This window comes from Globicephala melas, chromosome 7, assembly GCF_963455315.2.
Source record: "Globicephala melas chromosome 7, mGloMel1.2, whole genome shotgun sequence".
NCBI classification, from domain to species: Eukaryota; Metazoa; Chordata; class Mammalia; order Artiodactyla; family Delphinidae; genus Globicephala; species Globicephala melas.
In genome coordinates this window covers 33,658,392-33,683,670 of record NC_083320.1, presented here as the reverse complement: position 1 = coordinate 33,683,670, position 25,279 = coordinate 33,658,392, and the positions used below count along the sequence as shown (strand labels likewise).

Here is a 25,279-nt window from a genome sequence, read left to right as displayed (position 1 = left end):
TGCAGTTCATTGAAATAGACTTAAGTGCTTGCCTCTTCTGCCAGCTACCCTGACTGACATAGGATCTTGTTCCTATTCTGATTGATTGCCCCCTGGGAGGAATTGAGTCATGATTCTCCCACTTTCCTATCTTTAAAAGTGATGAAATAAAATTCATATTTAATGGCAAGATGAGGAAAATTAAAACATAAAATTTTTCTTTGCCCATTTGGGCCTCCTCACTTCCCTTTAGTTTGTATTTTGCATCTATATTAAGCAGACCTCCTTAGGAGATACCATTGCTTCTTAATCTCATCAAGGGTCATGACTCCTTAGGAGATAACCTTCCTTCTAAATCTTGTAAGGGGCCATGACAATCCATGACCCACTACTCACTTTGTACATGTAGATCTGTATTGTGTAAACTGTCAACAATATGTCATTTGACATATGTCATTTGACATATAATATAACCCTTTGCCTCAAAAACTTGTATAACTGTACTTTGCTCTCTAATGGGTGGAACAGTCCTCAGAGCTTTCTGGAAGACTGTCTCCCTGGTTATAATCCTCAGATTGGCTTGAATAAAATTTTCTTTTTCTTTCTTAGATTGGCTGTTAACTAATGTTCCTGTTGGCGAAAGTCCTACAAGAATCCTTCTGGGCTCAAAGGGCAAAAGGATTGAAGGTGGTGGTTTACCTGCCCTGAGGCAATCCATGGGTGAGCGTGTGAATGTGTGTGAGGGGTGATTAGTGGTAATGCACCCTCTGAAGGTAATGATAGTTGGACTAATTTTAATAATATTGCAATATAATATATTTTATAATGTACAGTTTGCAAAATGTTTCATTATATGTGCTTTATCCTCAAAACAACCCCATGATAGGTAATTATTCCTAAAATACAGATGAAGAAACTGAGGCCCACTGACTTGTCCAAGTTAAACTAACTACTATTAAGTGGCAGAGAGATTCAAACCCAGGTCTCCAAATCTGGATCTCCAAACTCCAAGTTCTCTGTTTTGTCCCCTACTTCAACTCCAACTGGATCAATGTGTTGAATATAGAGTTCAGGACTAAGATTAAAAAGTAGGGTTCCAAAAGAGGATGATAGAGGATGACAGAAAAGAAGTAACAGAGTCAGTGAAGGCCAGTATTAGAAACTGAGAATAAGACTCATGGGAGGGCAGGGTTCAGGGATATGCCTCAGAGTAGGATCAGAATGAACAATAAGTGAATGCTGATTTTAGGCTCCCATCCTCTACATGAATGAATGTGAATGTGTGTAGGGGTGCATTCATACACATATGTACATGCTGTTATTTAATTTTTTTTTTTTTTTTTTTTGCGGTACACGGGCCTCTCACTGTTTGTGGCCTCTCCCATTGCGGAGCACAGGCTCCGGACATGCAGGCTCAGTGGCCATGGCTCACGGGCCCAGCTGCTCCACGGCATGTGGGATCTTCCCAGGCCGGGGCACGAACCCGTGTCCCCTGCATTGGCAGGCGGACTCTCAACCACTGCGCCACCAGGGAAGCCCTGTTATTTAATTTAACAGCCATTTAATAGGAATCTGAAAGGAGTATAAGATATAGTTCATACCCTCAAAGAATGTTTTTCTCAACTTGTTAGGAAAACATTAAAAGTAGTTACTAGAGTGTTCAGACAGTCAGTGATCCAGGAGCTCATCCTTGGAAGAGATGGGGGTGTGGAGTGGGGAGAATCAAAGAAGCAAGGAAAGGTTTTGAGCAGAGATAGAACCTCAGCCAGGACTTGAAGGATGGATAGGTACAGGGGAGGGAAGAAGGTATCAGTGGAGAGACACATGAAGGTTGAGTCAGAACAGCAGGGAAGGTCTGTTGGACAGTGAAGCTACTGGTGTGACTACAGTGACGAGTAGGGGGATGAGTGGGGAATAGTGGAGGGTGAGGCAGGATAGAGTCAGGTTGTCTGAAGCCAAGCTGAGGAATTTAGACTTGATTTCATAGGTAACTAAGGGTCTGTGAGCATGTATCAGAAATGATCAAAGAGGAATTTTAAAAGTATACCACAGAAACTTCTTCTGGGCTTTCAAAGTAGTTGTAGTCTGTGTTTTTTATTCTAATTAACCATTAAAACAGAGGCTGTGTGTGTGTGTGTGTGTTTGTGTGTGTGTGTGTGTGTTACATTTTTTATTCTTACTGAATTAGATTACATTTCTCTCCCAAGTTAAATGGGTAGTTTAAAACAACTTACACCTTCGTTTTTAAAAACGGATGCTGAGATTCTAAGTGGCTGAGATTTTAGAAAAGGGGCACCCAAATCTCATTGACATCTGGGAGCATTTTACTCTGTGGCTGAACTTCATGTAAGAAGATAATGACCAAGATGAGGAGCAAAGACCTGCTGACGACATATTGTAATTTGGGGGAATGGTTTAAAAAGAAATGCTTTTACTCACCTCATACCAAAAATAGTGAATTAGGGCTTCCCTGGTGGCGCAGTGGTTGAGAGTCCGCCTGCCGATGCAGGGGACACGGGTTCGTGCCCCGGTCCGGGAAGATCCCACATGCCGCGGAGCGGCTGGGCCCGTGAGCCATGGCTGCTGAGCCTGCACGTCCGGAGCCTGTGCTCCGCAACGGGAGAGGCCACAACAGTGAGAGGCCCACGTACCGCAAAAAAAATAGTGGATTAAATGACTAACCACCAGATGTAGGTAAGCAGGTGCTAACTTGTTATTTTTAAAATGGAAGCACATAGCTGTATGAGATATGTTGAGACATATATTAATAAATCCTATATTATGACATAGAAGTAACCATTAGAGCAAGCATATATTAATTAAAAAGTAAATATCTATATTTAAATGAAATAAAACCTTGCCTGAATTTCCTTTAAAAAAAATTCTTCTGGATTTGAGTTATTGTTATGTAATATGTGCCTAATAATGTCACACTTCTCTCTCTTATTCTTTCCTTACCTTAGTTTTTTGACGAAACCCATTCTACTGGCATAGCTTAGCTTTCTGATCTCAAGCTGGGCATTACAAGTCACTGTTTTTCCTAAAAGTAAAGAGCAGTAGTTTGGGCTAAAGGGCCTCCTTCCTTAGTGTGTATTACACATATAACATGTAAATTGTCATAAATATTTAAAGAAAGCATTTAGCCCCCAGCCTACAAAAGATAGCATCTCAAATATGTATTTGCAGATGAGTTTTTTGAAACTTAGAACATGCTTTTCCATAGTAACAATGAGGTAAATAATGGATTAGTTCCTGGACTAATCTACAAATGTTATTTGATTTATGATGTCATTCAAGTAATGTGCATTTACAATTAAAAATATAACTGAGGTGGGACTTCCCTGGTGGCACAGTGGTTAAGAGTCCATCTGCCAATGCAGAGGACACAGGTTCGAGCCCTGGTCCAGGAGGATCCCACATGCCACGGCTCAACTAAGCCCGTGCGTCACAACTACTGAGCCTGCACTTTAGAGCCATGTGCCGCAGCTACTGAAGCCCATGCACCACAACTACTGGAGCCCGCGCACCTAGAGCCTGTGCTCCACAACAAGAGAAGCCACCACAATGAGAAGCCTGCTCGCTGCAACTGGAGAAAGCCCACACGCCGCAACGAGGATCCAACGCAGCCAAAGACAAATAAATAAATAAATTAATTAAAACAAAAATATATATATGTATATATATAACTGAGGGACTTCCCTGGTGGTCCAGTGGTTAGAACTCTGTGCTTCCAATGCAGGGGGTGTGGATTGGATCCCTGGTGGAGAACTAAGGTCCCACATGCCATGCCATGGGGCCTATGTACATATATATATAAATATACCTGAAATCAATACTTCTGCAATATTTTACAATTTAAAAAACAAGAAGGAAAACCCCTTGGTATTGAATGAATAATTTTTCATGAATGCTGGTAGTTAAAGAAAGGCAGGTTTTAAGGGTCAAGGAGAAAAGTTGGATGAAAGTTTTGGATTTCCAGAGTGGGAAACAGCGCCCCATACTGGAACCCGAGCCACAGGAAAAACCTGCGCCCTTATACCTGTATAGATCTAAATATCCTCCCATATTTTTTAATCAATCAGAAAAAGTTAATAAAAACCCTATAATTTGGAAAAACATAGATAGATAATAGATAGATAGATAGATAGGAAAAAAATCCCACATTGCCAATCTGCTTACACACCCCTGTCAATCAGCCCTCATAAACTGTCACAGCCGGTTGGGGGGTGGGAGGAAGGGCAGGGATCAGCAACCACACTGTAGGGGCCAGGGGTTGATTGGAAATGACTGCTCTGTGTGTGCAGAGATGAGAGGTCGTAAATAAACAAGCAACAGCTTGTCTTTGTTTAAAATGTTAATACTGTATTCTGTTCATCATGGATTTTTTGCATTAATTTTAATTTTAATTTAAAAAAATTTATATTTAAAACTATTGCATCAAAAATATTGCATCAAGATTATGTATCATTTTAATTTGTTTTGCTGAGGGTTTGTTTGTTCATTTTTGGTGCCCCCCTTCTTCCCCACTTATGCCTCATCCCAGTCGGGCACTGGCTGGTGGGAAGCAATGAGAAAGGAAACTGCACAAGGGTCTCCCCAGGTTAAGCTTTTCTTCCTTTTTTTTCTTTTTCTCTCTGTGTCTCCCTCTCCCAACATTTTTTCATTCTTCCCTCTCTCCCTCTCCCCACCCCCACCTTTCCCTCCCTACCTTTCTTTTTTGTTGTTGTTGTTTTTTTTGGTTTTTTTGCGGTACGCGGGCCTCTCACTGTTGTGGCCTCTCCCGTTGCGGAGCACAGGCTCCGGACGCGCAGGCTCAGCGGCCATGGCTCACGGGTCCAGCCGCTCCGCGGCATGTGGGATCTTCCCGGACCGGGGCACGAACCCGTGTCCCCTGCATCGACAAGCGGACTCTCAGCCACTGCGCCACCAGGGAAGCCCCCTACCTTTCTTTTTAATTTTTTTAATACTTTTCTTACTCTGGGTCTCCAGCCCATCAGCTTTCCCCTAGCTGTTACTGAAGGCTCTGCCCTGGCCCGGAGCTAACTGGCTTCTGGGGGACTGGGAGCTGGGGAGGGCTCAGTATTTCTGAGAGGAAGAGGCCTAATCGATTTGCACAGGTTTAAAAACACTTAATTTTTTAAAATCCTCTACATTTCAGAGCCTTGGAGCCAAGTTTGGTTTGCCCAGCCCTAGTAACTGCTAGGCTTTTGTATATGATAAAGGCAATTGGAAGATTAAGAAAAACTTATGAAGTAACTGGGTGAGGAGAAGGAAAAAAAAATATATTTTAAAACGGATACGTGTAAACTGGAGAAAGGTCGCCTGAAGTGGAATCACCATGGCTGAGTGGCAACGTCCAAAGAAAATTGAGGTGAGTGTGTGGTGGAGGAGGTTGGGGCATTCTCTTGAGAAAAAAAGACGTTTGGAGGGAGGAAAAGTCGAGTTGGCCAGTTCTCCACCCTGGCCACCTAGTGGTGCTGTCAGTACAAGGCTGGCTGCTTTCCGGAATGAAAGACTAGGTGGGGATCCGGCATCCTGGAGCAGAGATGGGGAGAGGGAATCTCAGAGTGGGCCACACAGTTTGTGGGTATAAGAAATTTACAAGTCAGGTTTTTGTAAGTTGTGTTTATTTGTATTTATAGACCCACAATATACACATATTTTAAAGTCATAGTAAATTGCAGGAGACGGTTTCAAACAGTTCTAAAGCTACTATAACACTTTTAGTACTCTGGAGAGTGCTACGCTTCAGCATGAAAAAGGATGGGTTTTTGGGCTAGACCATTTTACTCTGACAGAGCAAGAAACCTTAGGACAATGTTAAAGAAGATTATGGGAGCATTTTAATCCATTTCACAGAAATTAACAATGGCACGTTGTACAGCGGTAGCATTATTTTTAGTCACCGGCCTGAGCACTTCTTTAGTGGACTAATTGTTCTCATTGTAAACTGACTGTGAGGGGCTACTGGGAAGAGATGCAGATTGTGCTGAAGACCACAGGAGGAAGACACTCACTTCAGCTTCTGCTTTCAGGGATGCATGTTTCCTGTCAGAGAGGAAGTTCTTTCACATGGCTTAGAGTACCATTCTGGGTACCAAGAAACAAAATTCCTGTCCATGTACAAGAGAACACTGTGCTGAGTTAATGGACCCACTGTATGTCAGGGAAAAGGGTGCTCATAGCACCTGGGTGCTCATTGTGTGGAGACATGGTTAAAAGCACAGATCCTAGAATCAATACCAGTGGGTTTAAATTCTAATTGTGACACTTTATACTCTAAAAAATGTGGGGCAATCCTCAGTTTTCTCATCTAAAATTGGGGGAATAAATATCTATGTCACAGAATTAAATGAGATAATATATATGAAGTGCTTGGTTAGAACAGATCAAAAGATGGTAGCCGTATTAGGTGGCAATGCCTAATGAAAGAACAGAGGACCAGGAACAGGCATGGTAAGTCTTTGGTATGACATTATCTCCCAACTCTTAATTTATATCAAGAAGGAAAATGGTCAAGTAGGTTTAAAGTACAGACATCAGAGCTTTTCTGCTTTGGTATAAATCCTGGTTCCACCACTTTTTTCATGTGTGGCCTTGGGCAAATTGTTTAATGCTTCTGACTACAGAACTGTTATGAGTAAATACAGGTAAACCATGTGTTTGCCTTAGTATTATTGTCATTTGTTTTCTACCTTTAGCCAGAAGACTTGGACTAAATGTGTGACTAGTTGCCTCACCATGGAACCTGTTTACGCTATAAATACAAATTTATTCTTTATAAAGAGAACGTGAAATCACTCTTTTTGAAAATCATATTATTATTTCATAATATATTAAAAATCAAAAATAAAGGATAAAATTGGTGTCCCCCATTTTATTGGGCACCAAATCATCACTTCAAGTCATTTCTGGAATTTTCCCTTAATACATTCAGACTCAAGAAATTAAAACAAACAAACAATCATACAAATGCAAATAACAACAGAGAAAATATCTAGTCTGTAGAAGCATAATTTTATTTTTTGCTTATACGGGAAATAGTGTCTTTCCATTTTCCCTGCGTCTACAGATATGCCAAGGATTCCTACAGTTTTAGACAAAGGGTCCTCTTTAGGTATAGCGTTCAGTGTAATTTTATACTTTCATAGGCTAAGCCATTCTGTCACAGGAACACCTTGCAATTAGATTTCTTAACCTGCTTGTGAAATGTCTCTTTTAACCTGTCATTGCTTTCCAGTGGTTTTAAGATATGGACCTATACATATGGAATCACTCAGCATTCCTCAGCGTTCTATGTGTAGTTCACAGTTTTGATTCACAGCACATAAGGCCAGGATGCGAGGAGTCTAGTATCAGAGTCGGGGCACAGAATTTAAGTCTAGAAAATTGTGACTGGGGCATTTGGCATTTCTGAGCAGAAATTCCCAGGACTCCAAAATTGTCTTAAATCAATGAGAACTTGTGAAATTTGGAAGTATGATCATCTTGCTCCACATACTTCCTAATTAACTCATCAGTTTTGAATTTTACTCTTTCTTGAAGGCAATAGAAATAAAATATAACACTAGGATTTACACCATCAGCTTCATTGTGAAAACTGAGTACAAGTAAACAAATAGCACACTAATAGGCAATAATAGTATGATGTAAATAAAGACCACAGATGCATGTAAAGGTGCAAAGGAGACCACATGCCATGTGCTTGCAGTTCTGCTTACTGTCAGCAGACAGCACTCTGAGCATGTGGAAGTGTCAAGTTAAAGAACTCCAGGAAGAAGGAAGGCATGGGATTTCAGAATCGTACTCTAGCTTGTATTGGGCCGAAGATGATGTCACATGCCTGGTGATTAACAAACTTGAGTCACTTACCTATTACTGATTTATCCTAAATATAATAACTAATTTAAATGTAAGCCTAATAATGAATAAAGAATGAGGCCAAACAGACAGATTTTATGCTCTTTATGCAGATACAATTATCAGTGTGTCCTCATTAAATAAAATCTGGGGAGTTTAGTAGTCTTTGAGCAGCTTTATTATCTTCTACTATTTGCTAGTTTAGTAATCTTGGGAAAGTTACTTAAACTCTCTAAGATTCAGTTCCCTCGTGATTAAGTGGGAATAATGATGGTACCTTCTCATTGTCATGGAGTTGGGAGGATCAGCATGGAGTCTGGCACAGAGCAGGCACTGACATGGTAGCTGTTGCTGTTACTATTACTACTTGACTTTTATCTAAAGCCTCCCCTGCCCTGCCTTGTTGGAAATAGGCAGGGATATAAGGAAATAAATAAATAATCAGAATACATGGATTTCATGTGAATGTATTTTCAAAACTATTACTCTTATTCTAGTTTCTTGTTTAGAAAATTCTTAAACAAAAATGAACCTCCGTATAGCCATCACTCAGCTTAATCAATTATCAACATTTTTATCAATTTTGGTTTTTTTGTCTCCAGCATTATTTTTCTGGAATATTTTAAAGCAAGGAAATTAAATCATTCCACCTGCAAATACTTTAGCATTCATCTTTTTTTTTTTTTAAGGTAGATTTTCTTTTTTTTTTAATTCATTCACTTATTTATTTATTTATTTTTGCTGCATTGGGTCTTTGTTGCTGCGCCGAGCAGGGGCTACTCTTCTTTGCGGTGGTTTCTCTTGTTGTGGAGCACGGGCTCTAGGCGCACGGGCTTCAGTAGTTGTGGCTCGTGGGCTCTAGAGCGCAAGCTCAGTAGTTGTGGTGCATGGGCTTAGTTGCTCTGTGGCATGTGGGGTCTTCCGGGGACCAGGGCTCAAACCCATGTCCTCTGCACTGGCAGGCGGATTCTTAACCACTGTGCCACCAGGGAAGCCCCCTAGTATTCATCTTTAACCATAAGATTGTTTTCAAAACATAATCATTGTGCAAAATTGAAAATGAATTCTTAAGGTCATCTAATACAATATTTAAATGTCCATACTTGTCTAAGAAATGTCATTTTACAGTTGTTACCAGGTGTTAGGGAGTGGGGGAAATGGGGAAATGTTGGTCAGAGGGTACAAAGTTTCAGGTATGCAGGATGAATAAATTCTGGAGCTCTAATGTGCAGCAGGGTGACTATAGTTAACAATATTGTATTGTATACTTGAAATTTGCTGAGTAGATCTCAATTGTTGTCACACACAAAGGTTAACTGTGAAGGGACTGATATGTTAATTAGCTTGCTTGTGGTAGACATTTCACAATGTATACATATATCAAAACATCACCATGTACATCTTAATTACATGCAAATTTTTTGGTCAATTATACCTCAGTAAAGCTGGGGGAAAAAAAAAAAACATTGTTTACAGTTAGTTTATTCAAATCAGGATCCAGACAAGGTCTACATATTGCATTTGTTTGTCATGTCTCCTGACTGTTTCTTTTTTTTTTTTGCCATCAATATTTTAAGAGAAATCAGGTTATTTGTCCTTTCTGATTTAGCTGTTTGCTTCCTTGTGGTATTATTTAATTTTTCTGTCCTCTGTATTTCTCGTAATTTGGTTTTAGATGTAGATATTTAATTAGATTCGGGTTAAACTTTTTTCCTTAGTCAAAAATACTTCTCAGGTGTAAGTCAGACAGGGAAAGAGAAATATCACATGATATCCCTTATATGTGGAATCTAAAAAGAAATGATACGAATGAACCTATTTACAAAACAGAAACAGACTTGCAGACTTAGAGAACAAACTTATGGTTACCGGGCGGAAGGATCGGGGGAAAGGATAGTCAGGGAGCTTGGGGTCGACATGTACACACTGCTATATTTAAAATGGATAACCAACAAGGACCTACTGTATAGCACAGGGAACTCTGCTCAATGTCATGTGGCAGCCTGGATGGAAGGGGAATTTGGGGGAGAATGGATACATGTGTATGTATGGTAGAGTCCCTTTGCTGTGCACCTGAAACTATCACAACATTGTTAACCGGCTATACTCCAATATAAATTAAAAAGTTAAAAAAAAATACTTCACAGGTAATGCTGTGCAATTTTTGTTGTATCACATCAGGAGGCATATACTGTCTGGATGTCCCAAATTTAGTGAGGCTAAAATTGATCATAGGACTCAGATGGTGTCAACCTGACCCTTCATTGCAGAATTCCTTATCAATCTTTCACCTAATCATTTTAGCATCCATTGATGATTGTTGCTTAGAACTATTATTGCATTAGGGATTGCATAATAGTGAATTTTCTACTTCTGTCATTTCTTCTGCACTTATTAGCTGGAATTCTTCCATGAAGAAGAATTTCCCCCTCATTAACTACTTGATAACCCTGGAAAAATAATTTGTATAGAAAAGACAAAATAAATACTTGATTTTTCCCTTTTATTTATCAATATTCTGAGTAATGAATTGCTGCACTAGAAACCTCCAAGTGGTCATTTTTATTTAGAGTCACTATGAAGTTATGTATTTTATGTATTTAGTGTGTTTCAATCCATTGCAGTCATTATTCTTTTTGGTGTTCAAATTGTCCCATGTTAAGGCAAATGGGAGTCCTTTCAAGTTGGTTCCCGTGTCCTTTTTTTTTTTTTTTTTTTTTGCGGTACGCCGGCCTCTCACTGTTGTGGCCTCTCCCGTTGTGGAGCACAGGCTCCGGACGCGCAGGCCCAGCGGCCATGGCCCACGGGCCCAGCCGCTCTGCGGCATGTGGGATCTTCCCGGACCGGGGCACGAACCCGTGTCCCCTGCATCGGCAGGCGGACTCTCAACCACTGCGCCACCAGGGAAGCCCCCGTGTACTTTTTGACGTGACTCCGCTGATTTAAGATGAGCCTTGGACAAATTCTTGATAACTTTCTAGATTTCATCCTCCACACATTCAGCCACCACTTCTCCATGGATCCTTGATTCTTTTTAATGGAAAATGGTATTTAGAGATCACAGATTGAGCACCAGGACTGCTCATTTCTGTTGAGTTGTCATTGTTTCTAATATATCTTTTTGGTTGACAGAGTTTGTTTCTTTTTTTTTTTAGGGAAAATATCATAATCAAAATCAAAATATGTATACCAATATTTCCAAATCAAATTTAAGATCATATAATTTTTTTTAGATCATATAATTTTTACTTGATTTCTTCAATCTGATATTTATGTTTATTTTCTCTTAAGCTGAAAAGTTTGGTTTCTAATGACATTAGCATAATTACTTACTTGTCTAATCCTAAAATACACCAATAACAGTTTCAAAATAGTAGTAGTAATATTGCTACTATTAGTAAAACTAATGACTACATTTTATTTTCCCACATTTCTTTGCCACAAAATGTAACACACAAAAGCATTTTGCTTTTTTCGCTTAACAATATATTTTGGGGCTTCTCTGGTGGTGCAGTGGTTAAGAATCCGCCTGCCAATGCAGGAGACAGGGGTTCGAGCAACTGGGCCCATGCACCACAACTACTGAGCCTGTGCTCTAGAGCCCGCGAGCCACAACTACTGAAGCCCGTGTGCCTAGGGCCCGTGCTCCGCAACAAGAGACGCCACCACAATGAGAGGCCTGCACACCGCAATGAAGAGCCCCTGCTTTCTGCAACTAGAGAAAGCCCACGTGCAACAACAAAGACACAGCGCAGCCAAAAATTATTTAATTAATTTTAAAAAAGAGAAAAGAATCAAAATAAAATAAAATAAAAATTTTAAAAAACCAAAAAAATATATTTTGATGACCACTGCATGTCATTATATAGTTTTTTTTTCAACTTTTTATACTGCTTTGGACTTCTTAAAAATTTTTTATTGGAGTATAGTTGCTTTACAATGTTGTGTTAGTTTCTTCTCTACAAAGAAGGGAATCAGCTATATGTATACATATATCCCCTCCCTCTTGGACCTCCCTCCCACCCTCCCTCAAGCCTCCCTCCCCAAGCCCACCTATCTCGGTCATCACAGAGCACCGAGCGGAGCTCCCTGTGCTATACAGCATGTTCCCACTAGCTATCCAGTTTACATATGGTAGTGTATATATGTCAGTCCTAATCTCCCAATTCGTCCCACCCTCCCCTTCCTGCCCCCATGTCCACACATCCATTCTCTATGTCTGCGTCTCTATTCCTGTCCTGCAAATAGGTTCACCTGTACCATTTTTCTAGATTCCACGTATCTGTGTTAATATACGATATTTGTTTTTCTCTTTCTGACTTATTTCACTCTGTATGACAGACTCTATGTCCATCCACATCTCTACAAATGACCTAATTTCATTCCTTTTTATGACTGAGTAATATTCCATAGTATATTTACACCACATCTTCTTTATCCATTACTCTATTGACATTTAGTTTGCTTCCATGTCCTGGCTATTGTAGATAGAGCTGCAATGAACATTGGAGTACATGACTCTTTTTGAATTATGGTTTTCTCAGGGTGTATGCCCAATAGTGGAATTCCTGGGTCATATGATAGTACTATTTTTAGTTTTCAAAGGAACCTCCATACTGTTCTCCATAGTGGCTGTATCAATTTACATTCCCACCAACAGAGCAAGAGGTTTCCCTTTTCTTCACACCCTCTCCAGCATTTTTTGTTTGTAGATTTTTTTTTTTTTTTTTTTTTTTTTTGCGGTACGCGGGCCTCTCACTAATGTGGCCTCTCCCGTTGCGGAGCACAGGCTCCGGATGTGCAGGCTCAGCGGCCATGGCTCACGGGTCCAGCCGCTCCGCGGCATGTGGGATCTTCCCGGACCGGAGCACGAACCCATGTCCCCTGCATCGGCAGGCGGACTCTCAACCACTGCGCCACCAGGGAAGCCCCTGTTTGTAGATTTTTTGATGATGGCCATTCTGACTGGTGTGAGGTAATACCTCATTGGAGTTTTGATTTGCATTTCTCTAATAATTAGTGACATTAAGCATCTTTTCATGTGCCTCTTGGCCATCTGTATGTCTTCTTTGGTGGAATGTCTATTTAGGTCTTCTGCCCATTTTTGGATTGGGTTGTTTGTTTTTTTGACATTGAGCTCCATGAGCTGTTTGTATATTTTGGAGATTAATCCTTTTTCAGTTGCTTCATTTGCAAATATTTTCTCCCATTCTGAGGGTTGCCCTTTCATCTTGTTTATGGTTTCCTTTGCTGTGCAAAAGCTTTTAAGTTTCATTAGGTCCCATTTGTTTGTTTTTATTTTCATTACTCTAGGAAGTGGGTCAAAAAGATCTTGCTGTGATTTGTGTTAGAGTGTTTTTCCTATGTTTTCCTCTAAGAGTTTTATAGTGTCCAGTCATACATTTAGGTCTTTAATCCATTTTGAGTTTATTTTTGTATATGGTGTTAGGGAGTGTTCTAATTTCATTCTTTTACATGTAGTTGCCCAGTTTTCCCAACACCACTTATTGAAGAGACTGTCTTTTCCCCATTGTATATTCTTGCCTCCATTATCATAGATTAGGTGACCATATGTGCATGGGTTTATCTCTGGGCTTTCCATCCTGTACCATTGATCTATATTTCTGTCTTTGTGCCAGTACCATAGTGTCTTGATTACTGTAGCTTTGTAGTATAATTTGAAGTTGGGGAGCCTGATTCCTCCAGCTCTGTTTTGTTTTTCTCAAGGTCCCTTTTGCTATTTGCGGTCTTTTGTGTTTCCATACAAACTGTAAAATTTTTGTTCTAATTCTGTGAAGAATGCCATTGGTAGTTTGATAGGGATTGCATTGAATCTGTAGATTGCTTTGGGTAGTAGAGTCATTTTGACAATATTGATTCTTCCAATCCAAGACCATGGTATATCTCTCCATCTGTTTGTATCATCTTTGATTCCTATCATCAGTGTCTTATGGTTTTCTGAGTACAGATCTTTTACCTCCTTAGGTAGGTTTATTCCTAGGTATTTTATTCTTTTTCTTGCAATGGTGAATGAGATTGTTTCCTTAATTTCTCTTTCTGATCTTTCAATGTTAATGTATATGAATGCAAGGGATTTCTGTGCATTAATTTTGTGTCATGCAACTTTACCAAATTCATTGATTAGCTCTAATAGTTTTCTGGTGGCATCTTTAGGATTTTCTATGTATAGTATCATATCATCTGCAAATAGTGACAGTTTTACTTCTTCTTTTCCAGTTTGTATTCCTTTTATTTCTTTTTCTTCTCTGATTGCCATGGCTAGGACTTCCAAAACTATGTTGATTAAGAGTGGAGAGAGTGGACATCCTTGTCTTGTTCCTGATCTTAGAGGAAATGCTTTCAGTTTTTCACCATTGAGAATGATGTTTTTTGTGGGTTTGTCATATATGGCCTTTATTACGTTGAGGTAGGTTCCCTCTGTGCCCACTTTCTGCAGAGATTTTTTTATCATAAATGGGTGTTGAATTTTGTCAAAAGCTTTTCCTGCATCTATTGAGATGATCATATTGTTTTATTCTTCAGTTTGTTACTATGGTGTATCACATTGATCGATTTGTGTATATTGAAGAATCCTTGCATCCCTGGCATAAATCCCACTTGATCATGGTGTATGATCCTTTTAATGTGTTGTTGCATTCTGTTTGCTAGAATTTTGTTGAGGATTTTTGCGTCTATGTTCATCAGTGACATTAGTCTGTAATTTTCTTTTTTTGTAATATCTTTGTCTGTTTTTCACTTAAAAGTATATATTGATGATCACTGCATGTCATTATATAGAGTGGTGGTTTTTTTTACAGCTGCACTCCATTGGATGTAGGTGGATTATTTTTAATGTTTCTGACACAGACTTCACATTATTTTTCATGTTAATATCTGTTGAATGTTTATGATTATCTACATATTCTAGAAAGGTTATAATTAGACCAAAATTCCTAATAATCTGGCTAAATCAAATAAAGACAGAATGCAAGATTAGAAAAAGTGAAAACTCTCAACTAAACTTAGCTGTTTGAATACACATCAATTGAGAAAGGAAAAAAGACTCCAAAATTGTAGGGTGGGAGTATCTAGCCTGAAAATATTAATAACCTATAATTTTACTGCTAATTTAAAAAAAATGGCTACCATTTGTCAACACAGATTCCTTGGAAACAGAACCTCAAGCAAAAGCTTACATGCAGGGCTCCCCTGGTGGCACAGTGGTTAAGAATCCGCCTGCCAGTGCAGGGGACACAGGTTCGAGCCCTGGTCCGGGAAGATCCCACACGCCGCGGACCAACTAAGCCCGTGCGCTACTACTACTGAGCCTGCGCTCTAGAGCCCGTGAGCCACAACTACTGAGCCCGCATGCCTAGAGCCCGTGCTCCACAAGAGAAGCCACCACAGTGAGAAGCCCGCCCACGCAATGAAGAGCAGCCCCCGCTCACCGCAACTAGAGAAAAGCCCACAAAGACCCAACACAGCCAAAAATAAATAAATTTATAAAAATAAAAAAATAAAAAGCTTAAATGCAAACACTTCATTTTGAGGGGGAAGTGTCATAGCAATCCCAGGGAAGCAGAAATGAGAGGGAAAGGGAAGTAAATGAGGGAAGAAAGGAGAGCATAAATGGAGCATGTTTCTGAGCTGGCTTCAGCTCCACAACAAACATCGCTGGTTTCATAGTGGAAGTCCTTCCGTGGGACTTCCTGCATTCCTCGATTGTGTCACCTGGCCCTTGCAGGTAGTTGCTAGAGAAGCCAGAGCTTCTGTTGGTCCATTCAGACTGGTGGCAAGACACAGGGGTCTCTCCTTGTCAGCTTCTGGTGTGAGGGATCTTTGGTCTATGAGTAAGAGTGGCCATGCTTCAAGACAGCATAGTAGGTTTCTCCCATTAAGAAGCCAACCAGGCCCTGAGGCAGGTCCAGCCAACCTGGAGTGGCACATGAACTGGGTCTGATTCACAATTCAAAATGAAATCATCGAAGTCTTCTGTCCTTATTCAGAAATCTTTGGTAACAAAAATTGTTTATCACATAGAGCTAGAAAATATCTTAAGTCATTTCCTTGACTTTAAACAAGACCATAAATTATTTTATTTTTGAAAATTCTGAAGGGTATTTCACAATTTCCCTCAGTAGCCCATTCTAGTATCTAAACATACCGTTTTAAACTTTAAAAAAATCAAACTATTCTGTTTTAGCAACTTGAGACTTAGGTCAATTACCCCTAGGCTAATAAAAATGCTAATCTTTTAAAAATTCTGAAACTTACAATAATTAGAGGGTGATAAAGAATAACTGTCTCAAACCTGGTCTGGGGTATAACTTTTGTATAACAAAATTCACAATCTTTTAGGAAGAAATCAGCATTTCTGATAAAATGTATTATAATCAAATTATGTTCAATTCTAATGGAATTAAACATTTTGAGAAACTAGCTTCTCTCACTCTCTGTTGATTATCCGGCAAAAGTTTAATCGTTTAACAAAATATTTTTTTGTATTAGTGTTAACTTGTCTGTTTGTTGTTGCTGTTGTGTTTACTAAATGTCTCTAATTGGAATGAATCTTTGAATTGACTTGTTTTAGGTCTCTTGTGGCAATTTTGAAATGAAACTTCATACATGCTTATAATTAAATTATCTGAAAAGCTTTTCTTGTAAGGTTCAGATATCAAATATATATAAATATTGTTGTGATAATAGACATGACTTATTTTTTCCTTAATGATTGTGTGTGTGTGTTTATATGTGTCTTATTTTCCATCTCACTCTAATTAGCACTTTATAGTGACAATGACCTTAGGAGTCTATGAGAGAGAAAAGTTCTGTTCAAAGACTGCAAACTAGCTTGAAGTATCCTTGACATGTCATGGTATTAATATAGTAAACGTTAATTACATTTATGTGGAAGGAAGGAGGCAGGGAGAGGGGAGGAGAGAGGGAGAGAAGGAGCTATTTCATGCAAACTTCTCTCTCCACCATTGTGTAACATTGTTACCTGTTTAGTAATAAGAACAACACAGGTGCTCACTAGATAGTATTTGAATTGGTGAATGAATGAGTACCCATTGGGACTCTTAGTTACACTATTGCTTAAAGGCAAAGAGATGGAGTAGATATCTACCTTTCTTCCTGTTTTAGGGTTCTGTGGTTTCTTTGACTACTAAAAGTTGGCTAGGTTGCAAATTTATTTTGAAGTCTTAAAAATAAAATACTTTCAGATGAAGGGCAGGGGGAAAATACTCCTCAACATATCCACTTTAGCACCAGGAAAGCCTAATAAATATTATCAATAATATAGATAAGCAATGTAAATTCATAAAAACCGTGAATACCAGTAGCACAAACTTGTGACTGGAATAAGAACTTTAATTGTGCCAAATTTTATTCTTTCCCAATATTAGCTGTCCTGGTTTCAGTTGCACACATATGAATGCAGGCGGCCGCCTTTCTGATGTGTAGTTTCTTGCGATGAAGAAAAACTGCTGAAGTCATGAGGCTGCTCCAAGCAGAGCCCTCATGTGAGTCATATGAAAGCTCCAGCATTGCTGACCTCTGGCAAAAAGGGAGTGAACAAGGAAGGAGAGGCAGAGGGAGAGAGGTTCAAGTGCCGGGTTTTCTCCTTGAACCTAGAAGATTATGGGCCAAGAGCTGTGTGCAAAGACTCTGCAGCCTGGATGCAGCTGCCATTGCTGTTGGGAGGGAGGAGATGCACACAGCCGTCAGAGGAGTGCTCCGGTGATGATGGAGGCTGCGATCAAGGTATTTGTATTCCAGGAGCAGCATCCTCCTCTATCCATAAACCGAGGAGTTCAGAGGCTCCCTTTCTGTAGCAGGGTCTGGTTTTCCTGCACTAGGTCTAAATCAATAAAAAGAAAATTCTATTAAAGTCACAGAGAATTTGTGATTGTTGTTATCAAATTTGGAGATTTTCTTTTAAGCCAAAAGGGAAAAATAATCCTATGCTTTGGGCTGCATGAAACTCACTTGACTTGAAATCGAGAAAGTTATTCTCTTGAAATCTCTGAAGTACTAAATTAGAGAGCTGAACCTCAAAAAGCAAGCTGCAGTAATGGTACCCTACGGATTAAAAATTTCAGTAATTAGTTCATGTTTATTAGCAATGTTATACTAGAAAATTTTCCCCCTAAAAAGAGAAATTAAGGGGACATAAAAAAAAAGAGTGTAGGTTTAACAGAGAAAAATTTGAAACCACCCATCAAAGAAATTTAGGTTAACCTAAGTGTTTAAAGATATATTTTTAGGTGAAGAGAAAATGTTGTGTTTCAGCAGTTGATATCATTATTTTATTTATTTTTTTTTTAAGGAACTGATGTTCAGGAAAGGTGCCTTTTGGGCGTGTAGGAAGCTTGGAAACCATTTGAAGAGTTAACATCAGGCAAATAAAGAAAAAGTGGTTTATGCTAGCCATTGAGTCTTGACTTTGCATAAATTTTATTCCTGCACTTTCCTTTTTCTCTAGCTAACAGACCTAAAAGAAGCATCATGTTCCATGACTTCATTTCACCCCAGGGGACTTCAGGCTGTCCGTGCCCGGAAGTTCAAGAGTAAAAGGCCACGGAGTAACAGCGATTCTTTTCAGGAAGAGGATCTGAGTCAGGGTTTTCAGTGGGTGAGTGAGCAGCTGATGTTGATCAAGAATTTAATGTGTGCTTGTCTAGAGAGGCTGGGCCTTATTTCCAGGGCAATTACTGAGCAGACCTTCCCAAGTACATTCTGCAATGCTGTCTAATTTCTCTGGGGGAAAAAAAAGGCAACACTAAAAAAAATGCTCTTTTCTTTCCCCCCTCTCACTCCTCCTCATTCCCCTTATGCAGAGGAAGAGCCTCCCCTTTGGGGCAGCCTCATCTTACTTGAACTTGGAGAAGCTGGGTGAAGGTTCTTACGCTACAGTTTACAAGGGGATTAGCCGGTGAGTGACTCATTAGCTGGGAGAGACTAGAGATGAGGATCTCACCCCCAGGATTTGACATCATGAAGCCAGCTGACACAGGACAGAAGTTCGGGACCTATGCAAGACCCCATAGTCAATAGGGAAAGACATGATTATTGAAGTAGCCTTGAAAGAAAACAAACTTCTCCTGCCCCAATTAAAATCAGCCCACTAATTTATCAGCTTTTCCTTTTTTTGATTCAATTCAAATTAAACTTTCTCAACTACTGACCCAAAGAACAATTACTGCTCTTCACCTGGTAGGAAGTACAGTTGATAAGGTGTCTCTACAGATATTTTCATATCCCCCCCATTCAGCCCAAAACACAATGACAGAGGTTTGCAATGGCAGCCTTGGGTTTTCTCCTTTCTTCTTCCACGTGGCCTTTGTAGAAGAAACTGAAGTTGGTTTCTACAAAGTATGACATAGTACGCAAAGAATGATTAATCCTGGGTATTCTACACTTGCAATTCTACACAAAATGGCTGGAGAATAAAAAGATTGTTAATCCAGAAAGCAAGTGCCCATTTTGGCTAATAAAAACTTTGTTAAACGTATTTGGAAGATTCACGAACTCCACAGCTTTTAGTCAAGGTGGGATAGTCAGAAGGTCTGATTTCTTTAATTTATGTTACTCCAATGGAGAAAAATAATGGCTCAAAGTAGTTAAATGTTAATTTAAAAAATTTAATATAAGTACAAGACTATTACTTATCTTAGGACTTGTGTTATAATTTTTACTTGTTAAAGAGGATTTGGGAGGAGATACCATTTTAAATATATTATGTAAAAACAGGATTTAATTCACTTCCATAAACTATCTTAGGTACTAAGAATATAAAAGATTTCCTTCAAGGGATTCAGCCTAGTAATAGAATGAAAAATACATTACAAATATATACCCTGTCCAAGTGCACAGAGATATATGTAACAGTGTATTAACTGCAGCAAGATTTATAATAGAAAACGTAAAAACCTGGTTACAAATATCCATTAATGGAGGACTGGCTAAATTATCACTATATAATGAAATAGCATGCAACCATCTAGAGTATAAGATGTATGAAAAGATGCCCAATATTTTATGAGAAACAAGCAAGTTACAGAACAATCTAAGATCTCATTTAGAAAAAAAGCACTGTTCATGTACAAATTTGTATGTGCCTAGAGGAATCTGGAAAAATATACAAGGGATTATTAAAAGTAGCTACTTCTAGTGGTTGAAACTGGAATGGAGAAAGGTCACTCAAACTTTTCACTTTATTCCTTACCACAAAAGCATTACATTTATAAGCTTAAAACATATAGAGAGAGATGTCAAAAAGGCATTTGATAAATTCAACATCAATTTCTAGTTTTTAAAACTCTGAACAAAATAGGATTAGAATGATAATTACTCATTATGTTGTAGAATAATTTCAAATCAATAGTCTACATACTTTTTCTTTGTTAAATACTAGAGACATCACCATTAAGTTAGAGGTAGGGCAAGGCTGCCCACTATTCTCTGTTGTTAAAGATTATCATAAGCATTCTAGCCAATGCAACGAGGAAAAAAAGACTGAATATAATTTTTGTGGATTATAGAATTGTCTACCTAAAAAAACCCAAAAGAGTCATTTAAGAAACTATTAGAAGTAGTGAGATAGAACAATAAGGTGATCAGTTACAAAATCAAAATATACTTATCAAAAGTTGTCTTATGTATTAGCAATAACCAATAGCAATAATAGAATTTCTATTAGCAATAATAGAAAATATTATAGGGGAAATTATTCTCAAAAAGCAACAACAAAAAAAATCATTACAATCAAAAACGGGCAGGATTGGGACTTCCCTGGTGGCGCAGTAGTTGGGAATCCACCTGCCAGTGCAGGAGACATGGGTTCGATCCCTGGTCCGGGAAGATCCCACATGCCGTGGAGCAAGTAAGTTTGTGTGCCACGGCTGCTGAGCCTGTACTCTGGAGCCCGTGGACCACGGCCACTGAGCCCATGTGCCACAACTATTGAAGCACACGTGCCTAGAGCCCGTGTTCCACAACAAGAGAAGCCATTGCAATGAGAAACCTGTGCACCGCAGCTAAGAGTGGCCCCCGCTCAACGCAACTGGAGAAAGCCCACGCGCAGCAGCAAAGACCTAACGCGGCCAAAAATTTTTTTAAAAAAAAGGCAGGATTTATATAAAGATTGAGTAAGGGATGTAAAAGACTTGAAGAAAAAGCCAGAAAGGCATTCATTCATTCTACTCATATTTATTAAGCACCTACTCTGTGCCAGGCACTATTTTAGCCAATAAGGACTCATTGGAAAACAAAAGAGACAAAAATCCCTGCTCTTATGGAGTGTATGTTCTAGTGGGGGTGAGAGAGGCAATAAACAAATGAACTCTTTGACTGAGTTTGTCAAAGAGTGAAAATGCTTTGGAAAAGAATAAAACAGGGAAGAGGAATAGGGAGTGCCAGAGTGGGGTGGTGAATTACTATTTTAAATAGTGAGAGAGGAGGCCTCACTGAGAAAGGAACAGTTGAACAGAGACTGACAAAGGTGAGGCATGAGCTGTGTGAGTGTGTAGTGGAAGAGAGTTTCAGGCAGAGGGAACAGCAAGTAGCAAATCCCTGAGGCAGGAGCAGGCCTGGCACTGGGCTGGGAGAATGGAAGGATGTGAGGACAGTGAGGAGCTGCAGATGCAGTAGGGCCTTATATAGGGTCTTGTAGATCATTTCAGGGACCCTTGTAAGGATATTTGGATTAGAATATCTAGTAGCACAAAGATGTCAATGATTCTGTAATTTAGAGTTTTAATGTATTCTAAATATGTTCAAAAGCTACGATAATTAAAATAGTGTAGCACAAGTATAAGACAGATCAAAGAAATACGATTTGTAAAAGTTCAGAACAGTCCCAAATCCAAGTATTAGTAAGATCTAATATACAATCATGGTGACATGTCGAATCAGCAGGGAAAATAAATAAATAAATAAACAGTCCAATAAATGGAGTTGGGACGATTGTTAGCAATTTGGAAAAGGTAAATATACAATATAAATTCCCAGTGGATTAAAGAGTTAAATGAAAAAGGAAACATACAAGAGCTAGAAGAATGAACAGGGGAAGTCTGTGTAACTTTTGGACTGGAAAGGTCTGTCTATATGTAACACTTAAGTCACAACCTGTAAGGGAAGATTGGACATGTCCATGGTGCCCCATCTATCCAAGTACGTTCTAGGGACCCCCCCAGTTCTGAGACACCTTAATAGAAGTTTCACTGAAACCATTACCATTGTGCAATTGACACGAGTAACCCTAGAACAAAATAAAATGTGATCCTTTATTGGATCAGCATCTTTAAAATGTTGATGTATACCATGACTCTCTAAAAAAGATGAAGAGGGCTTCCCTGGTGGCACAGTGGTTGGGATTCCACCTGCCAATGCAGGGACACGGGTTCGTGTCCCGGTCCGGGAGGATCCCTCATGCCACAGAGCAGCTGGGCCCGTGGGCCATGGCCGTTGGGCCTGCACGTCCGGGGCCCGTGCTCCACAAAGGGAGAGGCCACGGCAGTGAGAGGCCCATGTACCGCAAAATAAATAAATAAATTAAAATTAAAATTAAAAAGATGAAGAAAAATTTTGAAGTATAAAGCATTTTCTAAACATATTTGAACAGAAAAATTTAGGGTAGGGGATAGGGAGAATTTCACAGAGCTATGTTCCAGGTAAAACATTTTGGAAAATACTGAGCATCATAAAAATTTTTAAGTTTAAAATTTCAAAGATATGATAAGGCAAACAAAAGAAATTGGTGAAAAGTATATGTAAAATATTTCAATAAAAAATGGGCAAACAGGTAAACCACAAAAGAACAGAAAAGACCAATAACCTTATGAAAACTCAGTTCCACAGTTATTTAAAGGAATAGAAATTAAAGTGTGATCATCCTTTTTACCTATTAAATAGGCCAAAAAATGAAGATAAAAACATGCCCCCCAAAAAGAAGCCCCACATTTATGGGGATATGTCAAAGATACCTAGGAGCCAACTGAAAAAGCTCCCAAAGAACGAAGGTGGAAAAATGTGAGCAACAAAATTAATAAAATAGTATTTATTGGGTTGTAACCCAAAGTATAAAGTGACTATGAGTCCATAGTGCTGTAAATAAGTGGTTCAGTTAATTAATAAATGGGAGAGAAGAGACAAATTTCCAGATAATTTATGCAGATAACCCACCCTCAGGGTGGTGGAGCATAACTTTCCAGTGCTTAAGTGTGGGCTACTCACAGTGACATTCTCCCAAAGTTCAGTATGGAAGGGGGTGGGGGGAGAATAACTTTACAGTGAAGAAACCTGATAAGTATTACCTGAGCCAGGTGATTAAGGCCACATCAAAAGCCATAAATTTTGATGACAGTATGTACCTTTAATATGATGTGATGAAACCAAAACCCATAACTGTGGTCTAATCATAAGAAAAACATCAGAAAAATTCCAATAGAGCGGTATCCTACAAAATACTTGACCAGTACTCCTCAGAACCTTTAATGTCATCAAAAACAAGGAATGTCTGGGAAACTGTCACAGCCAAGAGGAGCCTAAAGAGACATGACAACTAAATGCAATGTGGTGTCCTAGAAGAGATCCTGGAATAGAAAAGGGACATCAGGTAAAAACTAAAGAAATCCTGGTAATCATATTGCAATATGTAAATGTATCAAATCAGTTTTTTCTCCAATGTTGAACATTTCAGCTATTTCTATTTTTTTCTATTGTAACTAACACAGTGAATGATATCTTTCATGCACTTGGAATTATTGAAATCTTTGTTAAGTAACTATTGAGAAAAATTCCTGAGTGTGGTAGTTTTATGGCTTTTCACACATATGATCATGTTGCATTTCCCCAAATTTTACCAATTTACAATGCAACCCACAACAAGCAATACAATTTTACTGCAAAAAAAAAAAAACAAAAAAAAACTAAAGAATTCCTAATAAACTAAGGGCTTTAGTTAATAATAATGTATCAATGTTGGCTCATTAATTTTAACAAATGTATCATACTGATATAAGATGTTAACAACAGAGGAAACTGGATGTGAGGTATATGAGAATTTTCTGTACTATCTTCTCAACTTTTCTGTAAATCTAAAACTGTTCTAAAATATGAAATCTTAAAGCAACAACAACAACAAAAAACAAACAATGCTGCCCGCTGTTGGCGAGAGGGTGCTAGAATGGCCAGGCTCATGACCAGTTAGTGGTGTGATCACTCTGTGGCACAATTTGGGAACATGTGTTCAAAACAATAAAAATTTGTGCACTGCATACTCTTTGATTTAGCAATTCCACCACGACCCTAAGAAAATAACAGAGGCTGTATGAAAAGATTTATCTACAAATATGAACAAATATGTTCGTCCAGGCATTTTTATAATAGCCAAAAGTTAGAAACAATGTTAAAATATTTGGAATTGGCAAAATACATTGTACATATTTATATGATGAAATGTTACTATTCAATGTCAAATAATACAAGAATGACTAACAGAAAAAGTTAAATGGAGGAAAAACAGGATCCTAATAATACGATGTGAATCCCACTGTATTAAAAACAATATAGTTATACTTACATTAAAATCTTCTCTGTTCTCTGGCATTTAGCTTACATCAGCAAACAGAACAATGAATAAGGGGAGAGTAAGAGATGAAGAGAGAGAGAATGGTGGGACTGGGCAGGTCAGGTAGCACCTAGGAGGCAATTGTAAGAATTTGGCTTTTATTCAGAATGAAATGTGGAGATGACGGTGGGTTTTGAGCACAGAAGTGACTTATTTTGACTTTCACTTTAAAAAAGATGCCCTGGGCTACTGTTGGAAGTAGACAGTAGGGGTACAAACATATAAGCAGAAAGACTGCTAGGAGGTCATTACAATAATTCAGATGAAAAATAAGAATGGCTCAAACAAGTGCGCAAAGGGAAATAAAAGAAACAATATACATCAAAATATGAAGCTGGCTTTGTTGGGTTATTTTTTTCTGTGCTTTCCCATATTCTCCATATTTTCTGTAATAAATATATATCACTTTGGTAAAGAGAAAACAATGGCTTGATATATACATATGACTTTTTAAACTTTTTTATTTTGAGAAAATTGTACATTTCATATACTGGAATAAATTTTGAAGGAAAGCTACTTTTGTTAAACCATCCTTAGTATAAATTGCTGCTGTGGGCCATGTCAACAAATCTGTGTCCTTTCCCCCCACTCTTCTAGGATAAATGGACAACTAGTGGCTTTAAAAGTCATCAGCATGAATGCAGAGGAAGGAGTCCCATTTACAGCCATCCGGGAAGGTAAGAACAGTAGAGTGGACCCAAGAGATATTTTAAGTTTTTGATAAAAATGCATTGAGCCTATCCATTCAACATCTAGCTTTTTTTTTTTTTTTTTTTTTTTTTTTTGTGGTACATGGGCCTCTCACTG

At 38.7% G+C, this 25,279-nt stretch overlaps 1 protein-coding gene across 4 annotated transcripts in view; it reads left to right on the top strand.

Moving 5' to 3' along the window:
• CDK15 (cyclin dependent kinase 15) overlaps positions 1-25,279 on the top strand; it is a 113,407-nt gene that overhangs the window by 6,518 nt on the left and 81,610 nt on the right. For all 4 annotated transcript variants that reach the window (XR_009564566.1, XR_009564565.1, XR_009564564.1 and 1 more), the window contains exons 3-8: positions 589-699; positions 5,138-5,350; positions 17,247-17,604; positions 18,326-18,475; positions 18,681-18,775; positions 25,070-25,149. Coding sequence is in view for 1 of the 4 variants with exons in the window: in XM_030854512.2 (XP_030710372.1) it covers positions 17,482-17,604; positions 18,326-18,475; positions 18,681-18,775; positions 25,070-25,149 (448 nt within the window). In the remaining 3 variants the exon portion in view is untranslated. The remainder of the gene's footprint in view (positions 1-588; positions 700-5,137; positions 5,351-17,246; positions 17,605-18,325; positions 18,476-18,680; positions 18,776-25,069; positions 25,150-25,279) is intronic.